General features: G+C 36.8%; 3 protein-coding genes and 1 long non-coding RNA gene across 10 annotated transcripts in view; 1 reads left to right on the top strand and 3 right to left on the bottom strand.

The window, feature by feature from the left end:
- The window catches only part of LOC125653150 (uncharacterized), a 140,601-nt gene that overhangs the window by 49,668 nt on the left and 65,089 nt on the right, over positions 1-25,844 (top strand). The window contains exons 6-7 of one of the 6 annotated variants that reach the window (XM_056151477.1): positions 4,449-4,794; positions 5,019-6,276. The exons of the other annotated variants lie outside the window; for them this stretch is intronic. Coding sequence (XP_056007452.1) covers positions 4,449-4,780 — 332 coding nt within the window. The 3' untranslated portion in view covers positions 4,781-4,794; positions 5,019-6,276. Of the gene's footprint in view, positions 1-4,448; positions 4,795-5,018; positions 6,277-25,844 lie in introns of those variants that run through there. 6 annotated transcript variants of the gene reach the window in all.
- LOC125672770 (A-kinase anchor protein 9-like) overlaps positions 1-25,844 on the bottom strand; it is a 125,523-nt gene that overhangs the window by 95,532 nt on the left and 4,147 nt on the right. The gene's annotated exons all lie outside the window — the stretch shown is intronic.
- On the bottom strand, positions 8,655-18,417 carry LOC125666206 (uncharacterized). 2 transcript variants are annotated; one of them, XR_008799090.1, is made up of 2 exons: positions 18,299-18,417; positions 8,655-9,948 (listed from the first exon to the last, which is right to left on the bottom strand). It is a non-coding gene; the product is annotated as an uncharacterized LOC125666206 (long non-coding RNA). The 2 variants fall into 2 exon arrangements; XR_008799089.1 differs by lacking the exon at positions 18,299-18,417 and adding an exon at positions 15,294-15,351.
- On the bottom strand, positions 19,578-20,180 carry LOC130046514 (uncharacterized). Its single transcript, XM_056151572.1, has one exon. It carries the CDS (start codon positions 20,108-20,110, stop codon positions 19,610-19,612), a length of 501 nt encoding a protein of 166 aa, XP_056007547.1. The 5' UTR covers positions 20,111-20,180; the 3' UTR covers positions 19,578-19,609.

Genomic DNA, 25,844 nt, shown 5'->3' with positions numbered 1-25,844 from the left:
AGAAATAAATAGTAAAAATCTTTAAAAATCTTCTCAAAAACTACTAGACCAAGAGAGTGGAAATTTACATCAATACTTCCTATTTAGTAACATAGTGCAGATTGAAATTTGTTGAAATTATGGCCCTGGGGGTAAACTGTGGCGACAATATGGGATCAAAGTTGATTTACATATATATATTTATATATATATGTGTGTAGGGAAAATCATTAAAAATCTTCTGATGAAAAATCACTGGGCCAGAAAAGTTTACATTCACATGAAAGCTTCCTGACATAGTCCAGATTCAATTTTGGAAAACAAATCATGGCCGTGGGAGTAGGTTGGGGCCACAATAGTAGGACTGCAACGGGTACCCAAAATAACCAAAAACCGTGTGGGTTGTGTTGTTTGGGTTGGGTTGGGTTCCATTTTTTTGTATTTCGGTTCGGGTTTGCTTTTTAAAATAGAATCAATATTAGAAATCCGTTGAAACGAAATGTCGTCAAAATCCTAAAGGTGGCTATATTTTGACCAATGGTCAGATTATGGCATTTTGGACAGAACTATAAACAATGACAGTATGTAAGATATGTCAAACGCATTGAAAATACGCCACAGGTTCGACATCGTCAATGACAAAACATTGAAAACATGGAATGGAAACGAGAAGAAGTGATAATGCTGTGTCTAGTACCATGGTTGTCGAGTCTAAACCTCAGTCCACGTCCCCAAGTAATTATTGTAAGAAATACAATAAAGGTTTTTGATTTTAACTGTATATTAGATTTTTATGCCCCCCTTTGAAAAAGAGGGGGCATATTGTTTTGCAACTGTCAGTCAGTCGGTCTGTAGACCCTGTGTTTCCCGCTCAATATCTTGAGAACCATTCACTTGATGATAATGATATTTCATATGTGGGCTGGTTATGAGTAGAAGAGGACCCCTAGTGTTTTTCAGGTCAAAAGGTCAAGGGTCAATCTACTTTGGACATAGGAATATAATATCTGCTCAATATCTTGAGAACAATTTGCTTGAAAAACATCAAACTTAGCACACTGGTACATCCTAAGGAGCAGATGACGCCTATTGATTTTGAGGTCATATAGTCAAAGGTCAAGGGTCAAACTGGGCATAGAAATATACTGACCATTCAATGTCTGGAGAACCCTTTGCTTGATAGACATTAAAAAATGACACACCAGTACATCTTCAGAAGAAAATGACCCCTATTGATTTTGAGGTCGCATGGTCAAAGGTCAAGGGTCAACCTGGACATTGGAATATACTGTCCGCTCAATATCTTGAGAACCCTTTGCTTGACAGACATCAAACTTAATACAGTGGTGTATATTCAGGAGGAGATGACTCCTATTGATTTTGACATGGTCAAAGGTCAAACTGAACATAGTAATATACTGTCCACTCAATATCTTGATAACCCTTTTGCTTGACAGGCATCAAACTTAGTACACTGGTACATCTTCAGGAGAAGATGACCCATATTGATTTTGAGGTCAAAAGTCAATTGTTGAACTGGACATAGTAATATGCTGTCTCCTATATTTTAAGAATTATTTGCTTGATTGACACCAAACTTGGTACACTGGTACATCATAAGGAGTAGATGACCCCTATTGATTTTTTTGTCACATGCTCGATTCATTCTTGACATAGGAAGATATTGCCTGCTCAATATTTTGAATTGATGATACTACTATCAATTAAATAATGTTTATGTATAACCCTTTTCAATTTTTCACCATGGGGGGCATATGTGTTTTACAAACATCTCTTGTTAAAACAAGTTATGTATACCCAAACCGATGTACCCGAATCCAAAGTTTAAAATTTAGAACCGACCCGACCTGAAAATCTTTGGAACTATGACAGCCCTACACAATAGGGATCAAAGATTAACAGGCTAATATATAGGAAAAAATCTTTAAATACGAGCCAATGTGAATCCGGTAAGCGATGTTGCCCATGGGCCTCTTGTTGTTCACCAAATCAAAATCTGACTTTTGCTAGCATTTTTTAGCTCACCTGAGCTGAAAGCTCAAGTGAGCTTTTCTGATCACCCGTATTCCGGCGCCCGTCCGTCTGTAAACTTTTCACATTTTCAACTTATTCTCAACAACCACTGGGCCAATTTCAACCAAAGTTGGCACAAAACATCCTTAGGTAAAGGGAATTCTAAATTGTTAAAATAAAGAGCCAGGCCACCTTCCAAGGGGAGATAATCAAGAAAAGGTAAAAATAGGGTAGGGTCATTAAAAAAATCTTCTTCTCAGAACCACTTGGCCAGAAAAGATGAAATTTATAGATAAGCTTTATTAGGTAGTGCAGAATCTAGATTGTTAAAATCATTGCCCCCGGGGATTGGATGGGGCCACAATAGGGGATCAAAGTTTTACATACAAATATATAGGAAAAATCTTTAAAAATCTTCTTCCCAAGAACCACTGAACCAGAAAAGCTGATATTTATATGAAAGCTTCCTGATATAGTACAGATTCTAAATTGTTAAAAATCATGGCCCCCGGGGATCGGATGGGGCCACAACAGAGGGTCAAAGTTTTTTGTTTCTTTTTTTCTTTTTGTTTTGTTTTGATATAGTGCATGTTTTGTTGTTGTTGTTGTTTTGGTTTTTTTTATATAGTGCAGATTCAAGTTTGTTAAAATCATGGACCCCGGGGATTGGATGCCCCCTCAAGGGGGACATCAAAGTTTTACATACAAATCTATAGGAAAAATCTTCTTCCCAGAACCACTAAGCCAGAAAAGCTGAGATTTATATGAAAGCTTTCTGATATAGTGCAGATTCAGGTTTGTTAAAATCATGGCCCCCGGGGGGGGGGGGGGGGGTAGGATGGGGCCACAATAGGGGATCAAAGTTTTACATACAAATATATAGGGAAAATCTTTAAAAATCTTCTCAAGAACCATTGGGCCAAAGAGGTTCACATTTACATGAAAGCTTTCTGACATAGTGTAGATTCAAGTTTTCAAAAACCATGGCCTCCAGGGGTAGGTTTGGGGCCATAATAGGGACTACGGTTTTACATGCAAATAGATATGGAAAATCTTCTGATATGGACCAAGGTGACTCAGGTGAGCGATGTGGCCCATGGGTCTCTTGTTTTTAGGTTTGGAGGTTGATGTCAAATGTAGACAATGTTCTTTAGTTAAAGACATTTAGATTTTAGGATTGTTGTGAAATCGGGAAGCAGTGTTCCAAAGAAGATTGTATACTTATATTACAAGGATTGTGAATTACGACTTCACTTCAACATGGAGACATTTTGTTTGTTATCAGCTTTTGTAGTTTATTTTAAGTGTTAGTTTGCTTTTCTATTTAGTTTTCATTTTTATGTAGAAATTCTATCGTTCTGAGGAAGGGAGAGGTCTAACCGAGAATTTGACAATTCACTGTTGTTCGTGTCGTTGGTCATTTTAGTGCTTTTTATATCCCTATTCATTTGACCTCGTATCTTCTATTAGATCTGACACTTGAATGTTGAGTGTAGTTGGTTTTCGTGCATTAGGTGAAGATGAAGGTAAATTACGCATGCAATCAACATTTCTAACGTTAGATTTAATATAATGCTCTCGGTTCAACAATTATCATCTCAGAATTTTCCAGATAGATACATTGCCACCCCATTTTTTATCACTGAGAAATTGTGATTGAAAAGGTCAAAGGTCAACTAGAATACATTGTTAAGATTCATGTATAACTAGTGATATGTATGTAGCACTGTATATTTGTAATGCAGTAAGTGGAACACTGTATATTTGTAATGCAGTAAGTATTACACTGTATATTTGTAATGCAGTAAGTGGTACACTGTATATTTGTAATGCAGTAAGTGGTACACTGTATATTTGTAATGCAGTAAGTGGTACACTGTATATTTGTAATGCAGTAAGTGGTACACTGTATATTTGTAATGCAGCAAGTGGTACACTGGCCCCAGGGGAATGTCACATGCTACAAAATAAAGCTTCTCACTATACAATTATTATACTACAGTAGTGTGGATGTGACTTGAATTAAACTCCTACATGACCAGTACGAATTGATACATAGTAATGGTTTTTTGTTATACATCAAAAAGAAAAAGCTACCGTCTGATCAAGTGAGCAATGTGACCCATAGGCCTATTGCCTTGAATATCAGGTCATGCAATGCGTGATAAATGTAATTAAATGAATTTCAATAATTGATCAATCATTAATTACATTGATCAATATATAATTGATGTTGTCTGTGGTAGGTTGGACCCATTTCTACAAGATTAAATGCTTAACCTCTGCCTCAGTTATAGACAAACTGTTACAAGATTGCTAGTGATAAGTTTTCTTTTGGAATAGTGATACTTAGATGACCGAGTGGGCATGTCAGTCTCTTGGCATGTGATTTAGGATTTGTGATTGATTACATTCTGTGTTTTTTATACCCTTAGACTATCCAGACAGTGAAGAAGAGGATACCAGGGAGAAATTTGACACTGATGACGAGGACGCCAGGGGAAAATCTGACACTGATGACAAGGACACCAGGGGAAAATCTGACTCTGATGACAAGGACACCAGGGGAAAATCTTACTCTGATGACAAGGACGCCAGGGGAAAATCTGACACTGATGACAAGGACGCCAGGGGAAAATCTGACACTGATGACAAGGACGCCAGGGGAAAATCTGACACTGATGACAAGGACGCCAGGGGGAAATCTGACTCTGATGACGAGGACGCCAAGGGAGAAGCTGATCCTAAAACATGTTGCCAGCGGTGAATCTTGGTGTAGATGTAAGAATTAATTTTCCCAGTGGTGTCACATAATCTTAAAGTTAAAAATGGCTTTGAAATTATATTAAAATTTTAATATGCAAACGTACAAAACATCATTTTCAAATTTCAGTGTGTTTTTACGCTTAAGGAAACGCTAATTTTGTGACTCCTGCATTCTTTAGAAAAGTGGTTTCTCGCAAGTTTACAGAAATTACTTAATGATTGTATTGTATGTTTTACAGGTGACATACGATTGCCATTACCATTCCTTTAGCCAATAAATCTGATCTACATTTCCTCATCTAGTGATGGTGGACACTGATTACATTTCCACACCTAGTGATGGTGGACGCTGATTACATTTCCTCATCTAGTGATGGTGGACGCTGATTACATTTCCTCATCTAGAGATGGTGGACATTAATTACATTTCCTCATCTAGTGATGGTGGACATTGATTACATTTCCTAATCTAGTGATGGTCGACATTGATTACATTTCTCAGTCAGTGATGGCAGACATACATTAAAGTTGATCATTGTAGCAAGTATTCATGATTTTGTGTTGATTATAACCTCCATGTGATTCATTGATCAAACCTTCATTTTCACACTTTATTTATTACATTTGTATGTATTGACTTGATGAGAGACATTTTTATGCCCCCCTTCAAAGAAGGGCATATTGGTTTGCACCTGTCGGTCGGTCGGTCGGTAGACCACATGTTGTCCGCTCAATATCTTGAGAACCATTCACTTGATCGTAATGATATTTCATATGTGGGTTCGTTATGAAAAGAAGAGGACCCCTATTGTGTTCTACTCTGGACATAAGAGTATACTGTCTGCTCTATATCTTGAGAATCCTTTGCTTGACAGACATCAAACTTGGTACACTGGTATATCTTTAGAAAAAGATTACCCCTATTGAATTGGTCAAAGGTAAAGGGTCAAACTGGACATTCGGATATACTGTCCGCTCAATATATTGAGAACCCTTTGCTTGACATAGATTAAACTTGGTACACTGGTACATCTTCAGGAATTGATGACCTCTATTGATTTTAGGTCACATGGTCAATCCACTCTTGGCATAGGAAGATATTGTCTGTTCAATATTTTGAATTAATGATACTACTATCAATTAAATGATGTGTGTATAACCCTTTTCAATTTTGCACCATGGGGGTGGGGGGGGGGGGGGCATATGTGTTTTACAAACATCTCTTGTCTATACAAGTTTTATGATTTTTTTGTAATAGAATTTTCAATCTTGTAAATATTTTAGATATTTTCTATCTGTATTATGCATGTCTGCTAATATAAAAAGAAACGATTGTGTACATAAAAAGACCCAAAATGTTGTCTTGTTTTAAATGTGTCTTGAATCCAGTTTGATCTGTGATTTGAATAATCTTAACATGCCAAGTATACCGTCTCAGCTTTACGTTATTTCTTATTTCATAACTTTATTATGTCATGAATGAAAGTTTGTCCTACCTTATTTTTCAAAAAGAGCTCGATAAGTGTTAAATTTGATCCAGATTATTGCTTAGGAAAAGGTGTGGCATCCGTCGAGCATAATGAAATTTATACTGTGTATTAAGAAAAGATGAAAAATGTATTTTGATATGAAATTTCTGAAAGGAAAACCCCCTGAATAATTTTTTCCATTCATTTTGGCAATTTGGTGCCAACTTTACGCTCAAGTCGTACCACACAAAGCAATTTTGGATCAAATTAAACGTAGGTTGGATTTGTTTATACATTCCTTATTTGAATGCCAGATTTTGGGACTCCTACTGAAATCATATATTTTCTGGGTCAGATGACTTTAGAAACTCTACCTACTTTTTTTAACAAAACCAATCTGTTTACCAAATTCGACACTGAGCAGTAAAGTATCAGATAGGGACTCAATTCTATTAATCGAGGGGTTCAGTTAATCCTTTTCAGAATTACCATATAGGGCTTATTTTTAAAAAGAATAAACATTCCCTTTTTTTTTACAAGAATTCATTTGTTCAGGTAGAGTAGGGTTTTTCAGCATAGAGTGAGTAAAACTAACGTAGAGTTGGGAAACGGTCCTTAGAGTTAGATTGTTCTAGACAGAGTCGAGGTTTACTTTGGTTCAGAGGACGTATTATGTTTTGGCGCTGTCCGTCCGTCCGGGATCATGTTTTCCGGACTTTTTTCCGTAACAGATGCATGCAATTTGAAATTTGGTCACAATATATCCCTCAAGAATTGTAAGAGTGAGGTTGCATTTCAGCTTGATTGCCCCATCGTTGACCTACTTTATGTCTATAAGTAGGTCAAACAGTTTACCGCACTTTTTTGGTTACGGATACAGATACATTGTCCTGGAATTTACACAACAGCTTCCTTCAGATAAATCCAAGTTCAGTTTGCATTTCTGCTGTATTGGTCTGTCCGTCTGCGACGCACATTAGGACTGATAGTAGATCAAATAGTTTTTCGGGCTTTTTTTTTCATTGGATACAGATATTGCCCTGAAATTTAGTCGGAGGCTTCCTCTTGGAGGAATACAAGTTCAGTTTGCATTTCAACTGGATTGGTCTACCCATGACTTACTTTTGGACTAAAGATAGGTCAAACAGTTTTCCGGACTTTTTATGCCCCGAAGATCGGGTGGCATATTGTTTTTGTCCTGTCTGTCATTCTGTAATTCTGTCTGAAACTTTAACTTTGCCAATAACTTTTGAACAGTATGTGATAGAGCTTTTATATTTCACAAGGAATTTGTGAAAAGACCTTTTTGTTGGTACTAAACCTTTTGACCTTGACATTTTACCTACTTTTTAAAAAAAAATCATTGGTCATAACTTCTAAATAGTAAATATTAAAGCTTTCATATTGTACACGAGCATTTCTTGTGAGAAGATCTTTCTACTGGTACCAAGATATTTGTCCTTGTGACCTTGGCCATCTTCGGAATTGGCCATTATCGGGGGCATTTGTGTTTCACAAACACATCTTGTTTTCATTATGGATACAGATATTGCCCTGAAATTTTGTCAGAGGTTTCCTCTTGGGGGAGTACAAGTTCAGTTTGCATTTCAGCGGCATTGGTCTATCCTTGACCTTTTTGGAAATTTGTTTAGGTCGAACAGTTTTCCGGGCTTTTTTTTTTTCATTACGATACAGATTTTGCCCTGATATTTAGTTAAAGGCTTCCTCTCAGAAGAATACAAGCTGAGTTTGCATTTTAGGTGGATTGGTCCATCCTTGACCTACTTTTGGACTAAAATAGGTCAGTTTTCCAGGCTTTTTTATTACGGATACAGATATTGCCCCGATATTTAGTCAAAGGCTCATTGGCCGACGAGCGTATATTGTACCGTTTGCGCTACTCTTCTTTTGTGTGTATGGGGGGGGGGGTGTTAAATTGTACATTCCCCCGAGATTATATTCATTCATTTTTTTTAATTTTCACGAAGAAATTTATTATTTGATATCAGCTACTCTTAAGCCATACTTATTTATGCTATAATAAATTTATAAACTTTACAGGTCTTTCATTTCAAACAAGGTGTTGGACACAATCTAGGAATAACAACTGAACCTGGATACAACAAGGAAACACTGTGTTCCATAGTTTCTGTAGTATGATAAGTCTTCTGATCCCAAGTACTACCTGTAGCGAGTTCTTTTTCTGTAGTATGATAAGTCTTCTGATCCCAAGTACTACCTGTAGCGAGTTCTTTTTAAAACGCAATATAATTTGTAATTTGGGAGAAGCTAGACTTATTTCAATCTCGGCATACACAAAAGTTTCCTGTTACTTCTTTGGTGCATGGACCAGGATTTACGCTACATTTTGCTTCCCATTACATTCACAAAACAAAGAAAGCATGATAAAGTTTAAAGTATTTTGATTCTTTAATGGCCAATTCAAACATATATTCCCAGTTATATACATTATAGATGACACTAATGAAATTCATTCAAAATATCGTGTGACTAATTCAAATGACACAGAATGTTAATATACATGTATATATGGTTTAATATAAATCAATTTTATTTCCATTGCAGTGTACGTTTCTCTTTTCACTGATTGATGTTCACTGCTTGAAATATTTCTGGAAATATGAATCAAAGTTTCCCTTTAAACAAACATCTGAATTTGACAGTAGCACATTGCTATTGTACGAGTACCGCACACATCAAATGAGAGCTTTCCTTAAACAGTTTAGAACATGATACTGATCAAAACAATGATATTCAACTCATAAAACTAATTAAACAACAACAACTATTGTAAACACCAACTATTAGTATTTTTGTTTTAAAAATATCAAAATCCTTAAAATCTTTAAAAAGATTGAATAGAAATCAAAGAAAATATTTACAAGGAGCAAATTTTCCTACAAATCACTTTATAATAAGATATTCTCACTTCCCCTGATACTTATACAGTGTCCTTTTTATTCAGAGTTATTTCCCTTTGTGTCATTAAAATCGAAGATGATTTTGTCACTTGGGTATTCTGAAACAGAGTATTAAGAGATGCAACCTTTCTTCAATAGATTGATAAGTGGACGAGTCTTCCGTAGACTGGTTTAATCATCACAGCATTAACAGACTAGTGTTTCATAGTAAAATCAACGATAAACATCAGCACAGAACAAAACTCACACACACAATATGTTCACCACTATTGCAACACAACTTTTTACATATTTGTGAAACATACATTTAGTAATATTATTTCTAATATCATAAAATATTGCTATATTGTTTGCATAATGGTGACCGTTTATGGATTACGTTGAAAACAATATGGGGCAAATGGTAAATCAACTAAAGTAGAAACATTCTTCTCAAACATGAGGATTTTGGTGAATAAAACAGATTTCTGAGAGTAAAATTAATGTGATAGAATGATTTTTTCCCATGTCAACATTCTTCACACTTGATTCAGTTACTGCTGTCTTTACACATGTCATGATTTTCAAAGTTTCAAAAATTGTCACAAAAGTTTGCGTGAAACAAAATTCTTTTGTTTGATTTTTCATTGATTGCCGTAAAATAAAGGATTTTGTAAATGCTGCTCTTGGAGGTCAAGGTGACAGTGACATCACGTAAATGCTGAGGTGATTATATTTAATGTTTTATCTCCGTGGTAACGACCTTGACTTTGGTGTACCTACAAAAACAGAGTTCAAAGATCAACAGAAGTATCAGCAAATCATTAAGCACAATCTAGTTTTATTTGATACAATCTGCACTCCTATAAGCAATTGATTTACATATAAAGGAGCAATAATATATTGTGTTGAATGATTGAATAGTTTAAATAACAATATATAAAGAGACAGCTCATTTCTATACCAGTGAATGACATTCATAGTAACAGTGAACACCATAACCTTCTTAACATGGGGACATAAGTTATTTATTCAATAGATATCTTAAAATATAATTCCATTACAAGGACATTAAAGTTTATAGGCTGAAAACTGAATATATAGCACAGCAAAATCCCACACCATACTGAAATCACTGTAAACAGAACCCTGGACGGTAAAGCACCTGTATATAAAAGTATAAACATTTTCTTCAATTAACAGCGACTTCTAACAATGACTTCGAGGGAGAGAAAAAATGACATCCCCGCTTTAAATGTTTTGTCATTGACGTGACATCACGAATGTGGGAGGAACAAGTAAACAAGACACCCATGGGCCACATCGCTCACCTGAGTCACCTTGGTACATATCTAAAGATTTTCCAGATGAAATGTGAAGATAACGAACGGTGATCAATCTAATATATTCGCATGTAAAACTTTAATCCCTATTGTGGACCAAACCTACCTCCGAGGGCCATAATTTTTACAAACTTGAATCTGCACTATGTCAGAAAGCTTTCATGTAAATTTGTACATTCCTAGTCTAGTGGTTCGTGAGAAGAAGATATTTAATATTTTACCGTTGTATTTGTATGTAAAACTTTGATCTCCTATTGTGGCCTCATCCTACCCAAGGGAGCCATATAAATTTCAGCTCTTATGGCCTTGCGGTTCTTGAAAAGATTTTTGAATGACCCCACCATATTCTTGCATTTTTGTGATTATCTTCCCTTTGAAGGGGGCATTGCCCTTCATTTGAACAAACTTGAAAGCCCTTCAACCAAGATGCTTTTTGCTAAGTTTTGGTTGGAATTGGTCCAGTGGTTCTGGAGAAGTCGAAAAGTAAAAAGGTTACAGAGAAAACGGTCACGAGCTTTCACCTCAGGTGAGCGAAAAGGGTGAAGGCAACGAACACAGATTAATCTTATTACTTTAAGAAAGAACACAAAATTACAAATAGGGGAAACATATTGGATTCATAGACATACCAGAATAAATATTGCATATCATGAATACATAAGTTTTTTTTTTTTATAATTTTTTATTTTTGTACACATACCGGTATATCAGATATACAATAACATTTATATCCAGAAAAGAAGGGGAAAAAAAACAAAGCATATGAGCTGAAGGTATGTGTGGTTTGAGAAAGAAAGAAGAAGAGGAAGAGAGAGAAGTTAAGAAAACAGAAGGTTCCATCGATTCCATTGGGCATCAAACTTTTCCTTTTTACCATTTTTATACGAAATAAATTTTTGAGTTTCATAAAAAAAATTCATTTGTGAAATTGCAGCACGCACACTCAAGGACTTCTCAGTGCATCTTGCTGTGTACACATAGTATTTAAGCCATAAGACAATAGTGTTTTGTATCAGACTATTATTTTCAATAAAACCAGGAATGAAAGATTTTTTTGTAATAGCTATCTGTAAATCAGTCTTATCTTCTAAAAAAAAAGCTCAAATTCTGCTAGGAATAATTGTAAAAAATCACATTCCCACAGAATATGTTCTATTGTTTCCTCTTCAGAATGACAATGATTGCAGTACTTTGAGTCAATTTTTTTGATTTTGAATAAAAAAGAGTTTGTAGCTAAGATTCGGTTTATAATTCTGTATTGAAACCATTGTATTTTGCTATCTTTTGTCACTCTGAAGGGTATTTTATGAATTATTTTCCATTCTTTAGTGTCAACTTCCAAAAGCTCACTCCATTTTGTTTTGCCTGATGTGATTGAGGTATTTTGATTTATAATTTCATAAAAAAGTTTTGATTTGTTGCATTTCAACACTGTATATATATTTGACATAATCAATGGATTTGTGAGCTTTTTGATAGTTTTGTCACATCCACAATTTTTCACCCAAGCCTTAACAGCATGAATAATGCTATTATATTCTAAAAAATTAATCTTTGTATTTGGATAAGTATTGCAAAATGATTCAAAACCAAGAAATGAACCATCTTCACTGATTATATCATTAAGTTGTCTGATGCCGCTGTCAAACATTTGTTTATTATAAAATGGTTTTCCACCAATATGAATATTTGGGTTATAAAATAGAGGTGCATCGGCAGCAACATCAGACTCTTTACTAAGGTTATGCAATGTAAGCCATGATTTAAATACATCTATCCAAAATTTATTTTTCAATGTTTTCAAGAATATTGTAATGTATTCAATTCCACAGTTCACTAATTTGCTTAAGTCCAACTTTGGAATAAAATGTTCCATCCCTCTATTTGAAAATATGAGATATCTTATCCAAAACAACTTCATAGATGCTATGAATGCCATTAGATTTACCATTCTTAAACCCCCATCTTCATATTTTTTAACAATGACCTCCTTTTTGACCCTATGTATTTTATTATTCCATATAAACAAGAAAAATATCTTTTCTAATTCCTTAAGGTAGAGTTCAGAAGGATTTGGGATTGACATTAAAATATGGTTTAATAATGACAAAACCAATGTCTTAATAACTGTAATTTTCCCTATGGGAGTTAAAAACCTTTTCTCCCATTGTTTGATTATAGATTTGATCTGCACTAATTTTGGTTCATAGTTTAATTGTGGTATCTTATCTAATTCCATGTCAAAATGTATTCCTAACAAAGTAAATCTGGTGGTACCCCACCTAAGCCTGTAATTTGGCAGCAAAGTTTCATTACTATATTTTTTGGAACCTAACCATATTACATGAGTTTTTTCATAATTGATATGTAGTCCAGATATTTCTGAAAAATAATCTAAAGTTTTAAAAGTTTCTGCGAGAGATTCTTCACTGCCATCAAGGATAAGTGAGGTATCATCAGCTAATTGTGAGATCTTTTTTTCTACATTATTTACAGTAATGCCTTTGATATTCTTATTCATTCTAATTTGGATTGCTAATATTTCCGCACATATCAAAAATATGTATGGTGATAATGGATCCCCTTGTCTGCAACCTCTCTGAATAATGATTCTATCAGAGAGATTACCACCTTGATTGATTGCAGATGTAATGTCTGTATTAAAAATCGATACCCAATTCCTAATTGAAGGGCCAAAATTAAACAGTTTTAGCGCTTTTTGTATAAATGTCCATGAAAGAGTATCAAAGGCTTTTTCAAAATCAATAAGTAGTAATAATCCAGGTATATTTTCTTCTTCAGTATAGTGCATTATATCATAAATAAGCCTTGTGTTTTCTCCAATATATCTGTTGGGGATGAAACCTGTTTGATCTTGATTAATTATTTCTTCTAAGTATCTTTTTATTCTATTCGCAATACAGCCCGATGCAATTTTATACACAGTATTCAACAAAGTAATTGGTCTCCAATTCTTCAAATATTGTCTCGGCTTGTCACCTTTTGGTAACAATGTAATAATACCATGTCTTTGTGTAATAGAAAGACAGTTATTTTTGCACCCATAATTAATAGACCTAATTACAAAAAGACCAATATACTTCCAAAACATTTTGAAGAATTCCGCAGAAAAACCATCAGATCCTGGGGATTTGTTTGATTTCATTTTGTAAAGGGTATTGGAGGCTTCCTCAATAGTAATGTTACCTTCTAGTGATTCAGATTCTTTATTTGAAAGTTTTGGAACATCTTCAATACCAAGATCATTGTGAAAGTCTATTGTGTTTAAATTGCTTTTCTTGTATAATTGTTCATATAATGTTTTTGTTTCCCTTGATATTTCTGATTGTTTATAAATTACTGTCCCATCATTACACTCTAATCTTGGTATGATTTTGCTAGTGAAATTTCTAGATTCTAACGTACAAAAATAATGTGATGGTTTTTCTCCTTCTTCAATCCATCTAGCTCTACTTCTTACATAAATACCATGCAACTTATCTTTTCTAATGTTTTCTAATTCTTGCTTTTTACTACACAGTTCATTGATATTGCTGTCACAAACATTTTCTTCTAGTAATTTGATATTTTCTTTTAATTCTTTTTCCTCTCTTTCTTTCTTCTTTTTGATATATGATGCATAAGAGATAGTTTTACCTCTTATTTCTAAAAGTAATGTTTCTAAAAAAAAAGTTGATCGTTAATAGAGAAGGAAATGTCTGCATCAGATATATCATGTATGTTATCAAAATTGTATACAGGGATTGCATACTGTTTCTTTACCTTTATAATAATATCTTTGATACAATCTAAATAATTTTCATCATAGAGTAAAGAGTTATTAAACTTCCATAACCCTCTACCTTTCTTAAAGTCATTAAAAGATATCTTCAAGGATATCATTGAGTGATCTTACCTATAACTAGGTTCTATAGTACACATTTCTAGCCCAGACAAAAGAGTCTCGGATATTAAAAAGAAATCTAACCTACTTTGTTTCAATGGAGTTTTTCTTCTCCATGAGTATCTACGAATATTTTCATGTAACTGTCTAAATGGGTCTATGTAAGAATTACTTTCCATAATTTCTAAAACTTTATCTCTTGCTTTTGAATTATTAATATATTTGTAGTTATAATAATCCAAGTCTGGGCTTAGAACCAGATTAAAATCACCACACCAAATAATATTACTGCATTGCATATCATCAATGTGATTTTGTATATTTTCAAAAAATAGTGGTGTATCATTATTAGGACCATAAATAGTACAAATTAATACTTCATGACCTTCTATACATGCTTTAAGTATAAAATAATTTCCATCAATGTCACCTTTTTCTATCATAGGTTTAAAGTCAAAATTATTATTGATTAGAATTGCAATTCCCCTGGAGTTTGTAGAATATGAACTGAAGAAGCACTGGTATCCCCACAAGTTCCTTATTTCATCTTCAGTATCATGTGAAAAATGTGTATCTTGCAAACAATAAATATTACACTCTAAAGCTCTTAGGTAGTTAAATACGTCCTTGCGTTTCGCAATATCACCTAAACCTTGGCAATTTACTGAAATAATTCTAACCATTCAGATTACAAAAGGGAAAAAATAAATAAACTTACTGAGACTAAAGTGATACCCACTGGAACCCATGGAACCATGTTGAAGTTTGTTGACAGAGAAATGGGGATAGAGATAGAAAAGAGAAAGAAGTAGAAATACATATATGTATAATACAGTTAAATTAAGATTATCAGTTGTCAATAAAAACAAAATCTAACTGAAAAATCAAGCTGTGAGAGGTGAGAGTCACTTTGTTTGGATGGCAGATGTCCAAAATCATTTTTCGATATGACACCGGAAGTACAATAAATCAACACTAAAGTCTAAATCGATAGCGGATGGAATTTTTATTCCCGGATTTTTTTCACTTTGAAGTCAATACATAGGTTTTGATTAATTACAACTTCCTCTTTTTATAATTTGCTCTGAAAAATCATGCATGTTTCTTTTCCATGAAAATAAATCATAAGTAATTTCTCTTTACGAAAGAGGTGTAGCTGTGATTTGAATGATATGATTTTTTAAATTTATGGAACACACTACATGTTAAAGGATCTACACACAATGTTGACAAGCTCCAAATTAACACAGATTACTATGAACGTCACAGAGAAAGGAACAAAACGTCCACCAGATTCTGACTACTAAGCTTACATGTTAATCACAAAATATTTTCTAATTGCTCTTCATCTGTGGTGAAAGAGAACAAAATGTGATTGGTGCACATGTACTTAGTATTATGACTGTACAAAAATACTGCATTATGAATGTGTTGGTACATACGTAGATATGAAAATGTAAATTTGAATATGCATGTAAGTATTAATTATGATTGATTGAATATTGTTTAACATCCTTCTCGAGAATATTTGACTCATATGGAGACGTCACCACTGCCGGTGAAGGGCTGCAAAATTTAGACCTATTTTCAACGCTTATGGTCATTGAGCAGGGAGGGATTTTTATCGTGCCACACCTGCTGTGACACGGGACCTCGGTTTTTGCGGTCTCATCCGAAGGACCGCCCCATTTAGTCACCTCTTACGACAAGCAAGGAGGTACGGAGGACCTATTCTAACCTGGATCCCCACAGGATGTAAGTAATTATGCTGCACATTTAACCTGGAAGAGTTTATGTCATAATGAATATGTATGTCATCATTAATGTGGATGATTTACACTGCATATTTGTATCATGCGAGTCATGTTATCAGGAACATTTAGTGAGTATCGCTATTCATGTAAACCTGAATTGTTAGAAACAGTGTTGTCAAATCTAATGATGTTTAGGACACTGTGAAGGGTAGACAAGTCTAGAGATGTTTATGTGATGATGTTCAGTATACTGTGAAGGGTAGACAAGTATATATATGTTTATGTGATGATGTTTAGTATATTGTGAAGGGTAGACAAGTATAGACATGTTTATGTGATGATGTTTAGTACACTGTGAAGGGTAGACAAGTCTAGACATGTTGTATGTGATGATGTTTAGTACACTGTGAAGGGTAGACAAGTCTAGACATGTTTATGTGATGATGTTTAGTGCACTGTCAAGGGTAGACAAGTCTAGACATGTTTATGTGATGATGTTTAGTACACTGTCAAGGGTAGACAAGTTTAGAGATATTTATGTGATGATGTTTAGTACACTGTGAAGAGTAGACAAGTCTAGATATATTGATGTGATGATGTTTAGTACACTGTGAAGGGTAGACAAATTTAGACATGTTTGTGTGATGATGTTTAGTACACTGTGAAGGGTAGACAAGTCTAGACATGTTTATGTGATGATGTTTAGTACACTGTGAAGGGTAGACAAGTCTAGACATGTTTATGTGATGATGTTTAGTACACTGTGAAGGGTAGACAAGTATAGACATGTTTATGTGATGATGTTTAGTACACTGTGAAGGGTAGACAAGTCTAGACATGTTTATGTGATGATGTTTAGTACACTGTGAAGGGTAGACAAGTATAGACATGTTTATGTGATGATGTTTAGTACACTGTGAAGGGTAGACAAGTCTAGACATGTTTATGTGATGATGTTTAGTACACTGTGAAGGGTAGAAAAGTATAGACATGTTTATGTGATGATGTTTAGTACACTGTGAAGGGTAGACAAGTCTAGACATGTTTATGTGATGATGTTTAGTACACTGTGAAGGGTAGACAAGTATAGATATGTTTATGTGATGATGTTTAGTACACTGTGAAGGGTAGACAAGTCTATAGATGTTTATGTGATGATGTTTAGTACACTGTGAAGGGTAGAAAAGTATAGACATGTTTATGTGATGATGTTTAGTACACTGTGAAGGGTAGACAAGTCTATATATGTTTATGTGATGATGATGTTTAGTACACTGTGAAGGGTAGACAAGTCTAGACATGTTTATGTGATGATGATGTTTAGTACACTGTGAAGGGTAGGGAATGTCTAGACATGTTGTATGTAATGCTCCACGAGTCCTGGTTATGTGTGATGTATGTGTCCTGGTTATGTGTGATGTATGTGTCCTGGTTATGTGTGGTGTATGTGTCCTGGTTATGTGTGATGTATTTGTCCTGGTTATGTGTGATGTATGTGTCCTGGTTATGTATGTGTCTGTGTCCTGGTTATGTGTGATGTATGTGTCCTGGTTATGTGTGATGTATATGTCCTGGTTATGCGTGATGTATATGACCTGGTTATGTGTGATGTATGTGTATGTGAATAATAGTGTGCTCTCTGTCAGCTAGAAAATCACAATATTTTATAATAGTGTCTGTATGACTGACCCATATATAGTTTTCATCTAGGTCAGAATAGTATGTCACGTGCTTCATCTTCACTATTTAAGGGATGTGCTCAATTTTCAATTCACGTTTTCGTCTATATAGCTATTGCACATACTTAAGAAATTAATTGAGTTTTAACTTTAATGTCTGCTGACAAGAAGCGCAGCAATTCATCATTTCTTTAAGAACAATATTTGTTATGTTTACATTTTACTTTTATTTCCGCATTGATCAAAACTAAACACAAAATCTGCCAATGTAATGCAGGACATTTAATATCGGCCAATTTTGTCACTGTTAATTACTTATGCTAAGCATGAGCTTTCTGTTAACTGATTTTCTGAAAAAATCTATTTTGCTATATTATTTGCATGATTATTTAAATACGAGTCAAATGAAGTTTGCCTGTAAGGAGATTTGAATCCGGATCTTCACTCACCAGAATCCATTCCACTGAGACGCTGTTGTAGATTTTCTAATCGACTGATGTAGTCATCATGTAATGATGAAGGTTCCGTGGTTCTCACACGACGGACGGACGACGATGAGGAGACAGGATTTGATTGAGAGGAGGAGGCTAAAAATGTTCTACAATTGTCACAAATATATTTGAATTAAATTAATTTCAACATCATTAAAGTTGATCAAGGAAGCTAGCTCCTTAGGTTTTGTATACAACATACAAGATATGCTACACACTAATAAAGAACTACTTGTAGAGGAGATTTTAAAACTTCCTACATTTTATTTTACCCCTGAGATATCTAATTATTATAAAGACACACCGTCTAGGGACGTTTGTCAATAATACCGTTCTTAGCGAGGATTCAATTTTGGCATTATTACTGACAATGTTGAATCACTCAAATTAAATATTGCTAATATTTATTACATATCAGAGATGTGTTTTTATTGGAATGATAAAGCTGCTAAAATTAGCTCTCGCTAAATATATACACATGGGATGCTTACTCCTCCTAGGCACCTGATCCCACCTCTGGTGTGTCCAGGGGTCCGTGTTTGCCCAACTATCTAATTTGTATTGCTTGTAGGAGTTATGAGATTGATCACTGTTCGTTATCTTCACCTTGCACATGCTTTATGAATTTGTACTATGTCAGAAAACTTTTATGTAAATGTCAACTTCCTTGGCCCAATGGTTCTTGAGAAGATTTTCCCTGTATATAGCTTTCATGTAAATCTTAGCTCTTCTGGCTCAGTGGTTCTTGAGAAGATTTTCCCTATATCATTCTATGTAAAACTTTGATCCCCTTTGGTGGCCCCTACCTACCTCTGGGGGGCATGATTTGAACAAACTTGAATCAGCACTATGTCAGGAAGCTTTCATGTAAATGTCAGCTCCTCTGGCCCGGTGGTTCTTAAGAAAAAGATTTTTAAATGACTTCACCCTAATTTTGCATTTTTGTGATTATTTCCCCTTAGAAGAGGGCATGGTCCGTCATTTGAACAAACTTGAAAGCCCTTCGCCCAAAGATGCTATTGGCCAGGTTTGGTTGAAATTGACCCAGTGGTTCTGGAGAAGATGAAAATGTGAAAAGTTTTTGCCGAAGACGACAGACAACGGACATATTTTGATAAGAAAAGCTCACTTCCGCAAAAAATGCGATATCTAGATATGAGATTGCGATATCTAGATTTGAGATTGTGATATCTAGATTTGAGATATCGAAATAAAGACCACTTACCGTCTTGCACCTGAATGTTCCCCTGAGGGTTGTGGTTTGCTGCTTTAATCTCTAGTGGGAGGAGTGGTATGAACTGAGAAGTTTCCATTGGCATAGTAACTCTCAGAAACCCCACCCAATGACTGATAGAGTGAAATTCCATTGGTTATCCCACTCCCATTGACATGGTAACCACTTGAAGTGCCCCCTAGTGGGTGATTAGGAGTAGCTCCATTAATGATGCCTCTTTGGCTGACACTGGAAGACAGATAGGGCTGGGTATATGGCGATGATTGTGTGTTGAGATGGAGGGGCGATGGTGTGTGACTGCCGAGAGGTCCGAAGCCACTCAAACGTGACGGGGTGTTGATGCGGGGTGATGAGTAACTGTTAGAATCTGGTGTGTATCCTGTAAATAAAAGCAACATGTGGATGTTACCACACTGAAAGTGGAGTTTTGTGTCATACCTCGGTCGAGATTTGTGAGTTATTTCCTTTCTCTTCCATGTTATGATAGAATTGCACACAAGTTCATTTACTAATTTAAAAAAAAATATTTCTTTCATGAGGTGAATATATTGAAACACATAAATTCATTATAAGGAAATAACAATCTTCCATTGAACTTCATTCTTTATATGGGATCTGGTGCCTAAGAGGAGTAAGCATATTCTATCAAAATTAAATTCTTTATATAAAACATGGCTGACAAAGGGATATAACTCCAAGAAAACCATTCATTGTGCAAATTTGAAAAAAAACAACAAAAAAACAACAACAACATTGGATATTCATGTAATTTTTTTCCGAGATGAAAACATGCAAATAACAAACAGTGATCAAGCCAAGAATCCTATGAAGAGCATGGAATTTTTAGCAAGATTAACACAGACCCCTGGATATAGCAGAGGTAAAATCAGGTTCCTAGGAAGAGTAAGCGTCCCCTATCAACCGGTCAGATCCACCATGAGCCCTGTATCTTGATCAGGTAAATGGAGTAATTCATAGTCAAAACTAGCATGTGAAGAATAACCAAACAATTGATGTAAAAAATGTCAGAGAGCATTCAGCCTGATGACAAAAGAGTACAACATGTTTGTGTTCGTTCACCTTGCTATAGGTCGACCGTCCCTCCCATCACTGGGGAACCCACTCTCGTGGTCCTCTTCCATTTTCTCACCAGATAACGCATCCTGTTGACAACAAAATAAAAATTAAATAGATCCCCAAAAGATGTAAAGTATAAGCAATGCTGAAATTCTGGAAGTAAAAAGTCAGAGACAAATGTAACTACGTATGACAGAGGGATGACAACGCTAACTTCGACACCGCCACCACGACCCTGACGGCGCTCCGGAACACGGTGAAAGGTCTACGGTATCTGACGGTCTTGCGGAGATCTTCCGGTGATGGATGAACGCCCATCCTGGCGATGAGTGCCAGTGTCGTCTGCTCACAGTCTTGAAATTCCCCAGTAACAACAGGAGGTACTTCTTCTGGTAGACCAGAGCCTTACGATAGCTGTCCGCTCTCAGATATTTTCCATACAGACGCTGGATCTAAAAATAGAAGTAAACACTGGGATCTAAAAACAGGATTCAGAGTTGAAAATTCCCAATGTTCTTTGTGAAAACTATAACGAAGAAAGCTCGTCCTAACATGATTGATGCCTCCTGCATGTTGTATAAAACAATCCTGGTCCTAACATGACTAATGTCCCCTGCACGTTGTACAAAACAAAGCTTCTTATAACATTATAACCCTTAGTGTTGTACAAAACAAGTCCATGGAAACCAAATAGAATCAGAGCTGTCCAACATCGACTACCGCCTCTGAGTAACAAAGAGATGTCCTTAGGACACCGATACCCCCCGTGTCTTACCCTGACCCTGTGTAACAAATATAACTGTCCAAGGACACTGATACCCCCCCGCATGTCTTACCCTGACCCTGTGTAACAAATAGAGCTGTCCAAAAAACACCGATACCCCCATGTCTTACCCTGTCTCCGTGTAACAAATAGAACTGTCCAAAGACACCGATACCCCCATGTCTTACCCTGACCCTGTGTAACAAATAGAAATGTCCAAAGACACCGACACCCCCATGTCTTACCCTGACCCTGTGTAACAAATAGAACTGTCCAAAGACACCGATACCCCCATGTCTTACCCTGACCCTGTGTAACAAATAGAAGTGTCCAAAGACACCGACACCTCCATGTCTTACCCTGACCCTGTGTAACAAATAGAACTGTCCAAAGACACCGATACCCCCATGTTTTACCCTGACTCTGTGTAACAAATAGAAGTGTCCAAAGACACCGACACCCCCATGTCTTACCCTGACCCTGTGTAACAAATAGAACTGTCCAAGGACACTGATACCCTCATGTCTTACCCTGACCCTGTGTAACAATTAGAGCTGTCCAAAGATACCGATACCCCCCATGTCTTACCCTGACCCTGTGTAACAAATATAGCTGTTCAAGGACATTGATACCCCCATGTCTTACCCTGTCTCCGTGTAACAAATAGAACTGTCCATGGACACAGATACACCCCATGTCTTACCCTGCCTCCGTGTACCAAATAGAACTTTCCAAGGACATTGATACCCCCATGTCTTACCCTGTCTCCGTGTAACAAATAGAACTGTCCATGGACACAGATACACCCCATGTCTTACCCTGCCTTCGTGTAACAAATAGAACTGTCCATGGACACCGATACCCCCCCCCCCCATGTCTTACCCTGACCCTGTGTAACAAATAGAGCTGTCCAAAAACACCGATACCCCCATGTCTTACCCTGTCTCCGTGTAACAAATAGAACTGTCCAAAGACACCGATACCCCCATGTCTTACCCTGACCCTGTGTAACAAATAGAACTGTCCAAAGACACCGATACCCCCCCCCCCCCCCATGTCTTACCCTGACCCTGTGTAACAAATAGAACTGTCCAAAGACACCGATATCCCCATGTCTTACCCTGACCCTGTGTAACAAATAGAACTGTCCAAAGACACCGATACCCCCATGTCTTACCCTGACCCTGTGTAACAAATAGAGCTGTCCAAGGACACTGATACCCCCCATGTCTTACCCTGACCCTGTGTAACAAATAGAGCTGTCCAAAAACACCGATACCCCCATGTCTTACCCTGTCTCCGTGTAACAAATAGAACTGTCCAAAGACACCGATACCCTTATGTCTTACCCTGACCCGGTGTAACAAATAGAACTTTCCAAATACACCAATACCTCCCATGTGTTACCCTGACCCTGTGTAACAAATAGAGCTGTCCAAGGACACTGATACCCCCATGTCTTACCCTGACCTTGTGTAACAATTAGAGCTGTCCAAAGATACCGATACCCCCCATATCTTACCCTGACCCTGTGTAACAAATATAGCTGTCCAAGGACATTGATACCCCCATGTCTTACCCTGTCTCCGTGTAACAAATAGAACTGTCCATTGACACAGATACACCCATGTCTTACCCTGTCTCCGTGTAACAAATAGAACTGTCCATGGACACCGATACACCCATGTCTTACCCTGACCCTGTGTAACAAATAGAACTGTCCAAGGACACCGATACCCCCATGTCTTACCCTGACCCTGTGTAAGAAATAGAACTGTCCAAAGACACCGATACCCCCATGTCTTACCCTGACCCTGTGTAGCAAATAGAACTGTTCATGGACACTGATACCCCCCATGTCTTACTCTGACCCTGTGTAACAAATAAAACTGTCCAAAGACACCGATACCCCCATGTCTTACCCTGACCCTGTGTAACAAATAGAACTGTCCAAAGACACCGATACCCCCCCCCATGTCTTACCCTGACCCTGTGTAACAAATAGAACTGTCCAAAGACACCGATATCCCCATGTCTTACCCTGACCCTGTGTAACAAATAGAACTGTCCAAAGACACCGATACCCCCATGTCTTACCCTGACCCTGTGTAACAAATAGAGCTGTCCAAGGACACTGATACCCCCCATGTCTTACCCTGACCCTGTGTAACAAATAGAGCTGTCCAAAAACACCGATACCCCCATGTCTTACCCTGTCTCCGTGTAACAAATAGAACTGTCCAAAGACACCGATACCCTTATGTCTTTCCCTGACCCGGTGTAACAAATAGAACTGTCCAAAGACACCGATACCCCCCCCCCCTCACCATGTCGTACCCTGACCCGGTGTAACAAATAGAACTTTCCAAATACACCAATACCTCCCATGTGTTACCCTGACCCTGTGTAACAAATAGAGCTGTCCAAGGACACTGATACCCCCATGTCTTACCCTGACCTTGTGTAACAAATAGAGGTGTCCAAAGATACCGATACCCCCCATATCTTACCCTGACCCTGTGTAACAAATATAGCTGTCCAAGGACATTGATACCCCCCATGTCTTACCCTGTCTCCGTGTAACAAATAGAACTGTCCATTGACACAGATACACCCATGTCTTACCCTGTCTCCGTGTAACAAATAGAACTGTCCATGGACACCGATACCCCCATGTCTTACCCTGACCCTGTGTAACAAATAGAACTGTCCAAGGACACCGATACCTCCATGTCTTACCCTGACCCTGTGTAACAAATAGAACTGTCCAAAGACACCGATACCCCCATGTCTTACCCTGACCCTGTGTAGCAAATAGAACTGTTCATGGACACTGATACCCCCCATGTCTTACTCTGACCCTGTGTAACAAATAAAACTGTCCACAGACACCGATACCCCCATGTCTTACCCTGTCTTTGTCTGCGTCTGTGCCATGTCCACTGCCAACAGCTCGACGCTCCCTTTCCAGTCTGAGATTTGTCCGACATTTGTCCAGTTCCTGTTCCATCTGATTGAGGGTGAGTTGCAGAGAGAGCCGTTCTTTGGCCCATGTTGCACGGGCTTCCAGATGTCGGTTTTCCTGATCTGTCAGATTCTCTGTCAGATCGTGTCCATTCTACAGAAAATAGCAGTTTAGAGCTTTCTAACACATTCTTACATCCGTCTCGCTTTATCGATAAAACTGGATTTCACCATCAGTTGATATTTGCTTGCTGTTTTCTGCCCTATTGGAGAATTTTTCACAAAAGTAGAAACGTGATCAAATTTAGGGCTATAACAGATGATTCCTACACCCTATGAAACTGTGACCTTGAGTTTTACATTCTGATACAAACGACCTGTGACCTCCGGATTTAACATTCTACACAAACGACCTGTGACCTCCGGATTTAACATTCTGATACAAACGACCTGTGACCTCCGGATTTAACATTCTATACAAACGACCTGTGACCTCCGGATTTTACATTCTGATACAAACGACAGGTGACCTCCGGATTTAACATTCTACACAAACGACCTGTGACCTCCGGATTTAACATTCTATACAAACGACCCGTGACCTCCGGATTTAACATTCTACACAAACGACCTGTGACCTCCGGATTTAACATTCTACACAAACGACCTGTGATCTCTGGATTTGACATTCTATACAAACGACCTGTGACCTCCGGATTTAACATTCTACACAAACGACCGGTGACATCTGGATTTAACATTCTACACAAATGACCTGTGACCTCTGAATTTTACATTCTACACAAACGACCAGTGACCTCCAGATTTAACATTCTATACAAATGACCTGTGACCTCTGGATTTAACATTCTATTAAAATGACCCAAGACTTACACTTTTAATGATAGTTTCTGTTTCTGGCCCATTGATTATTTCAGTCAATATTTAATTATATTTTCTGTAATTGTATCTGATGTATATAGCATTCTTTCCAGTCAATAGTCTGTGATATTTTCTAAGGCTGACCCATTGATTCTTCCAGTCAATATTCTGTGATATTTTCTAAGGCTGACCCATTGATTATTTCCAGTCAATATTCTGTGATAAGTCAATATTTAATGTTATCATACCTCAGAATGTTTTGCTATATGAATGTTTGGTGAATAAATTTGCTATTTCTTCTGGATAACGCTAGCTGTGGAATAGTTTCTGAACTATCTGCCCTAGGGAATAGTCTCGAAACTATTTACTGGATGCTATAGTTTCCCGCGTTTTCTTTTCTGTGACGTTAAAGTCTGCTAACTCTAATTAGTTTACTTCACTTTGGTATGTCTGGCACAAATAAAGTTTACTTTGGTATACAGGGGTCGAAATTAACTTTTTCTACCACAGGCGAATTTTAGCCTGTGGGTAAAAAAATCCACAGGCTAAAATGAAAACCTACAAGCTAAAATAAAAATAATGAA

The sequence above is a fragment of the Ostrea edulis genome, chromosome 10, assembly GCF_947568905.1.
Source record: "Ostrea edulis chromosome 10, xbOstEdul1.1, whole genome shotgun sequence".
Classification (NCBI taxonomy): domain Eukaryota; kingdom Metazoa; phylum Mollusca; class Bivalvia; order Ostreida; family Ostreidae; genus Ostrea; species Ostrea edulis.
Note: the sequence above shows the minus strand (reverse complement) of the source record. Positions and strands in the feature narration are given on the sequence as shown.

Coding starts and splice junctions, on each gene's coding strand:
- LOC130046514 (XM_056151572.1), bottom strand. CDS start 20,110: ATGAAAGAAATATTTTTTTTTAAATTAGTAAATGAACTTGTGTGCAAT.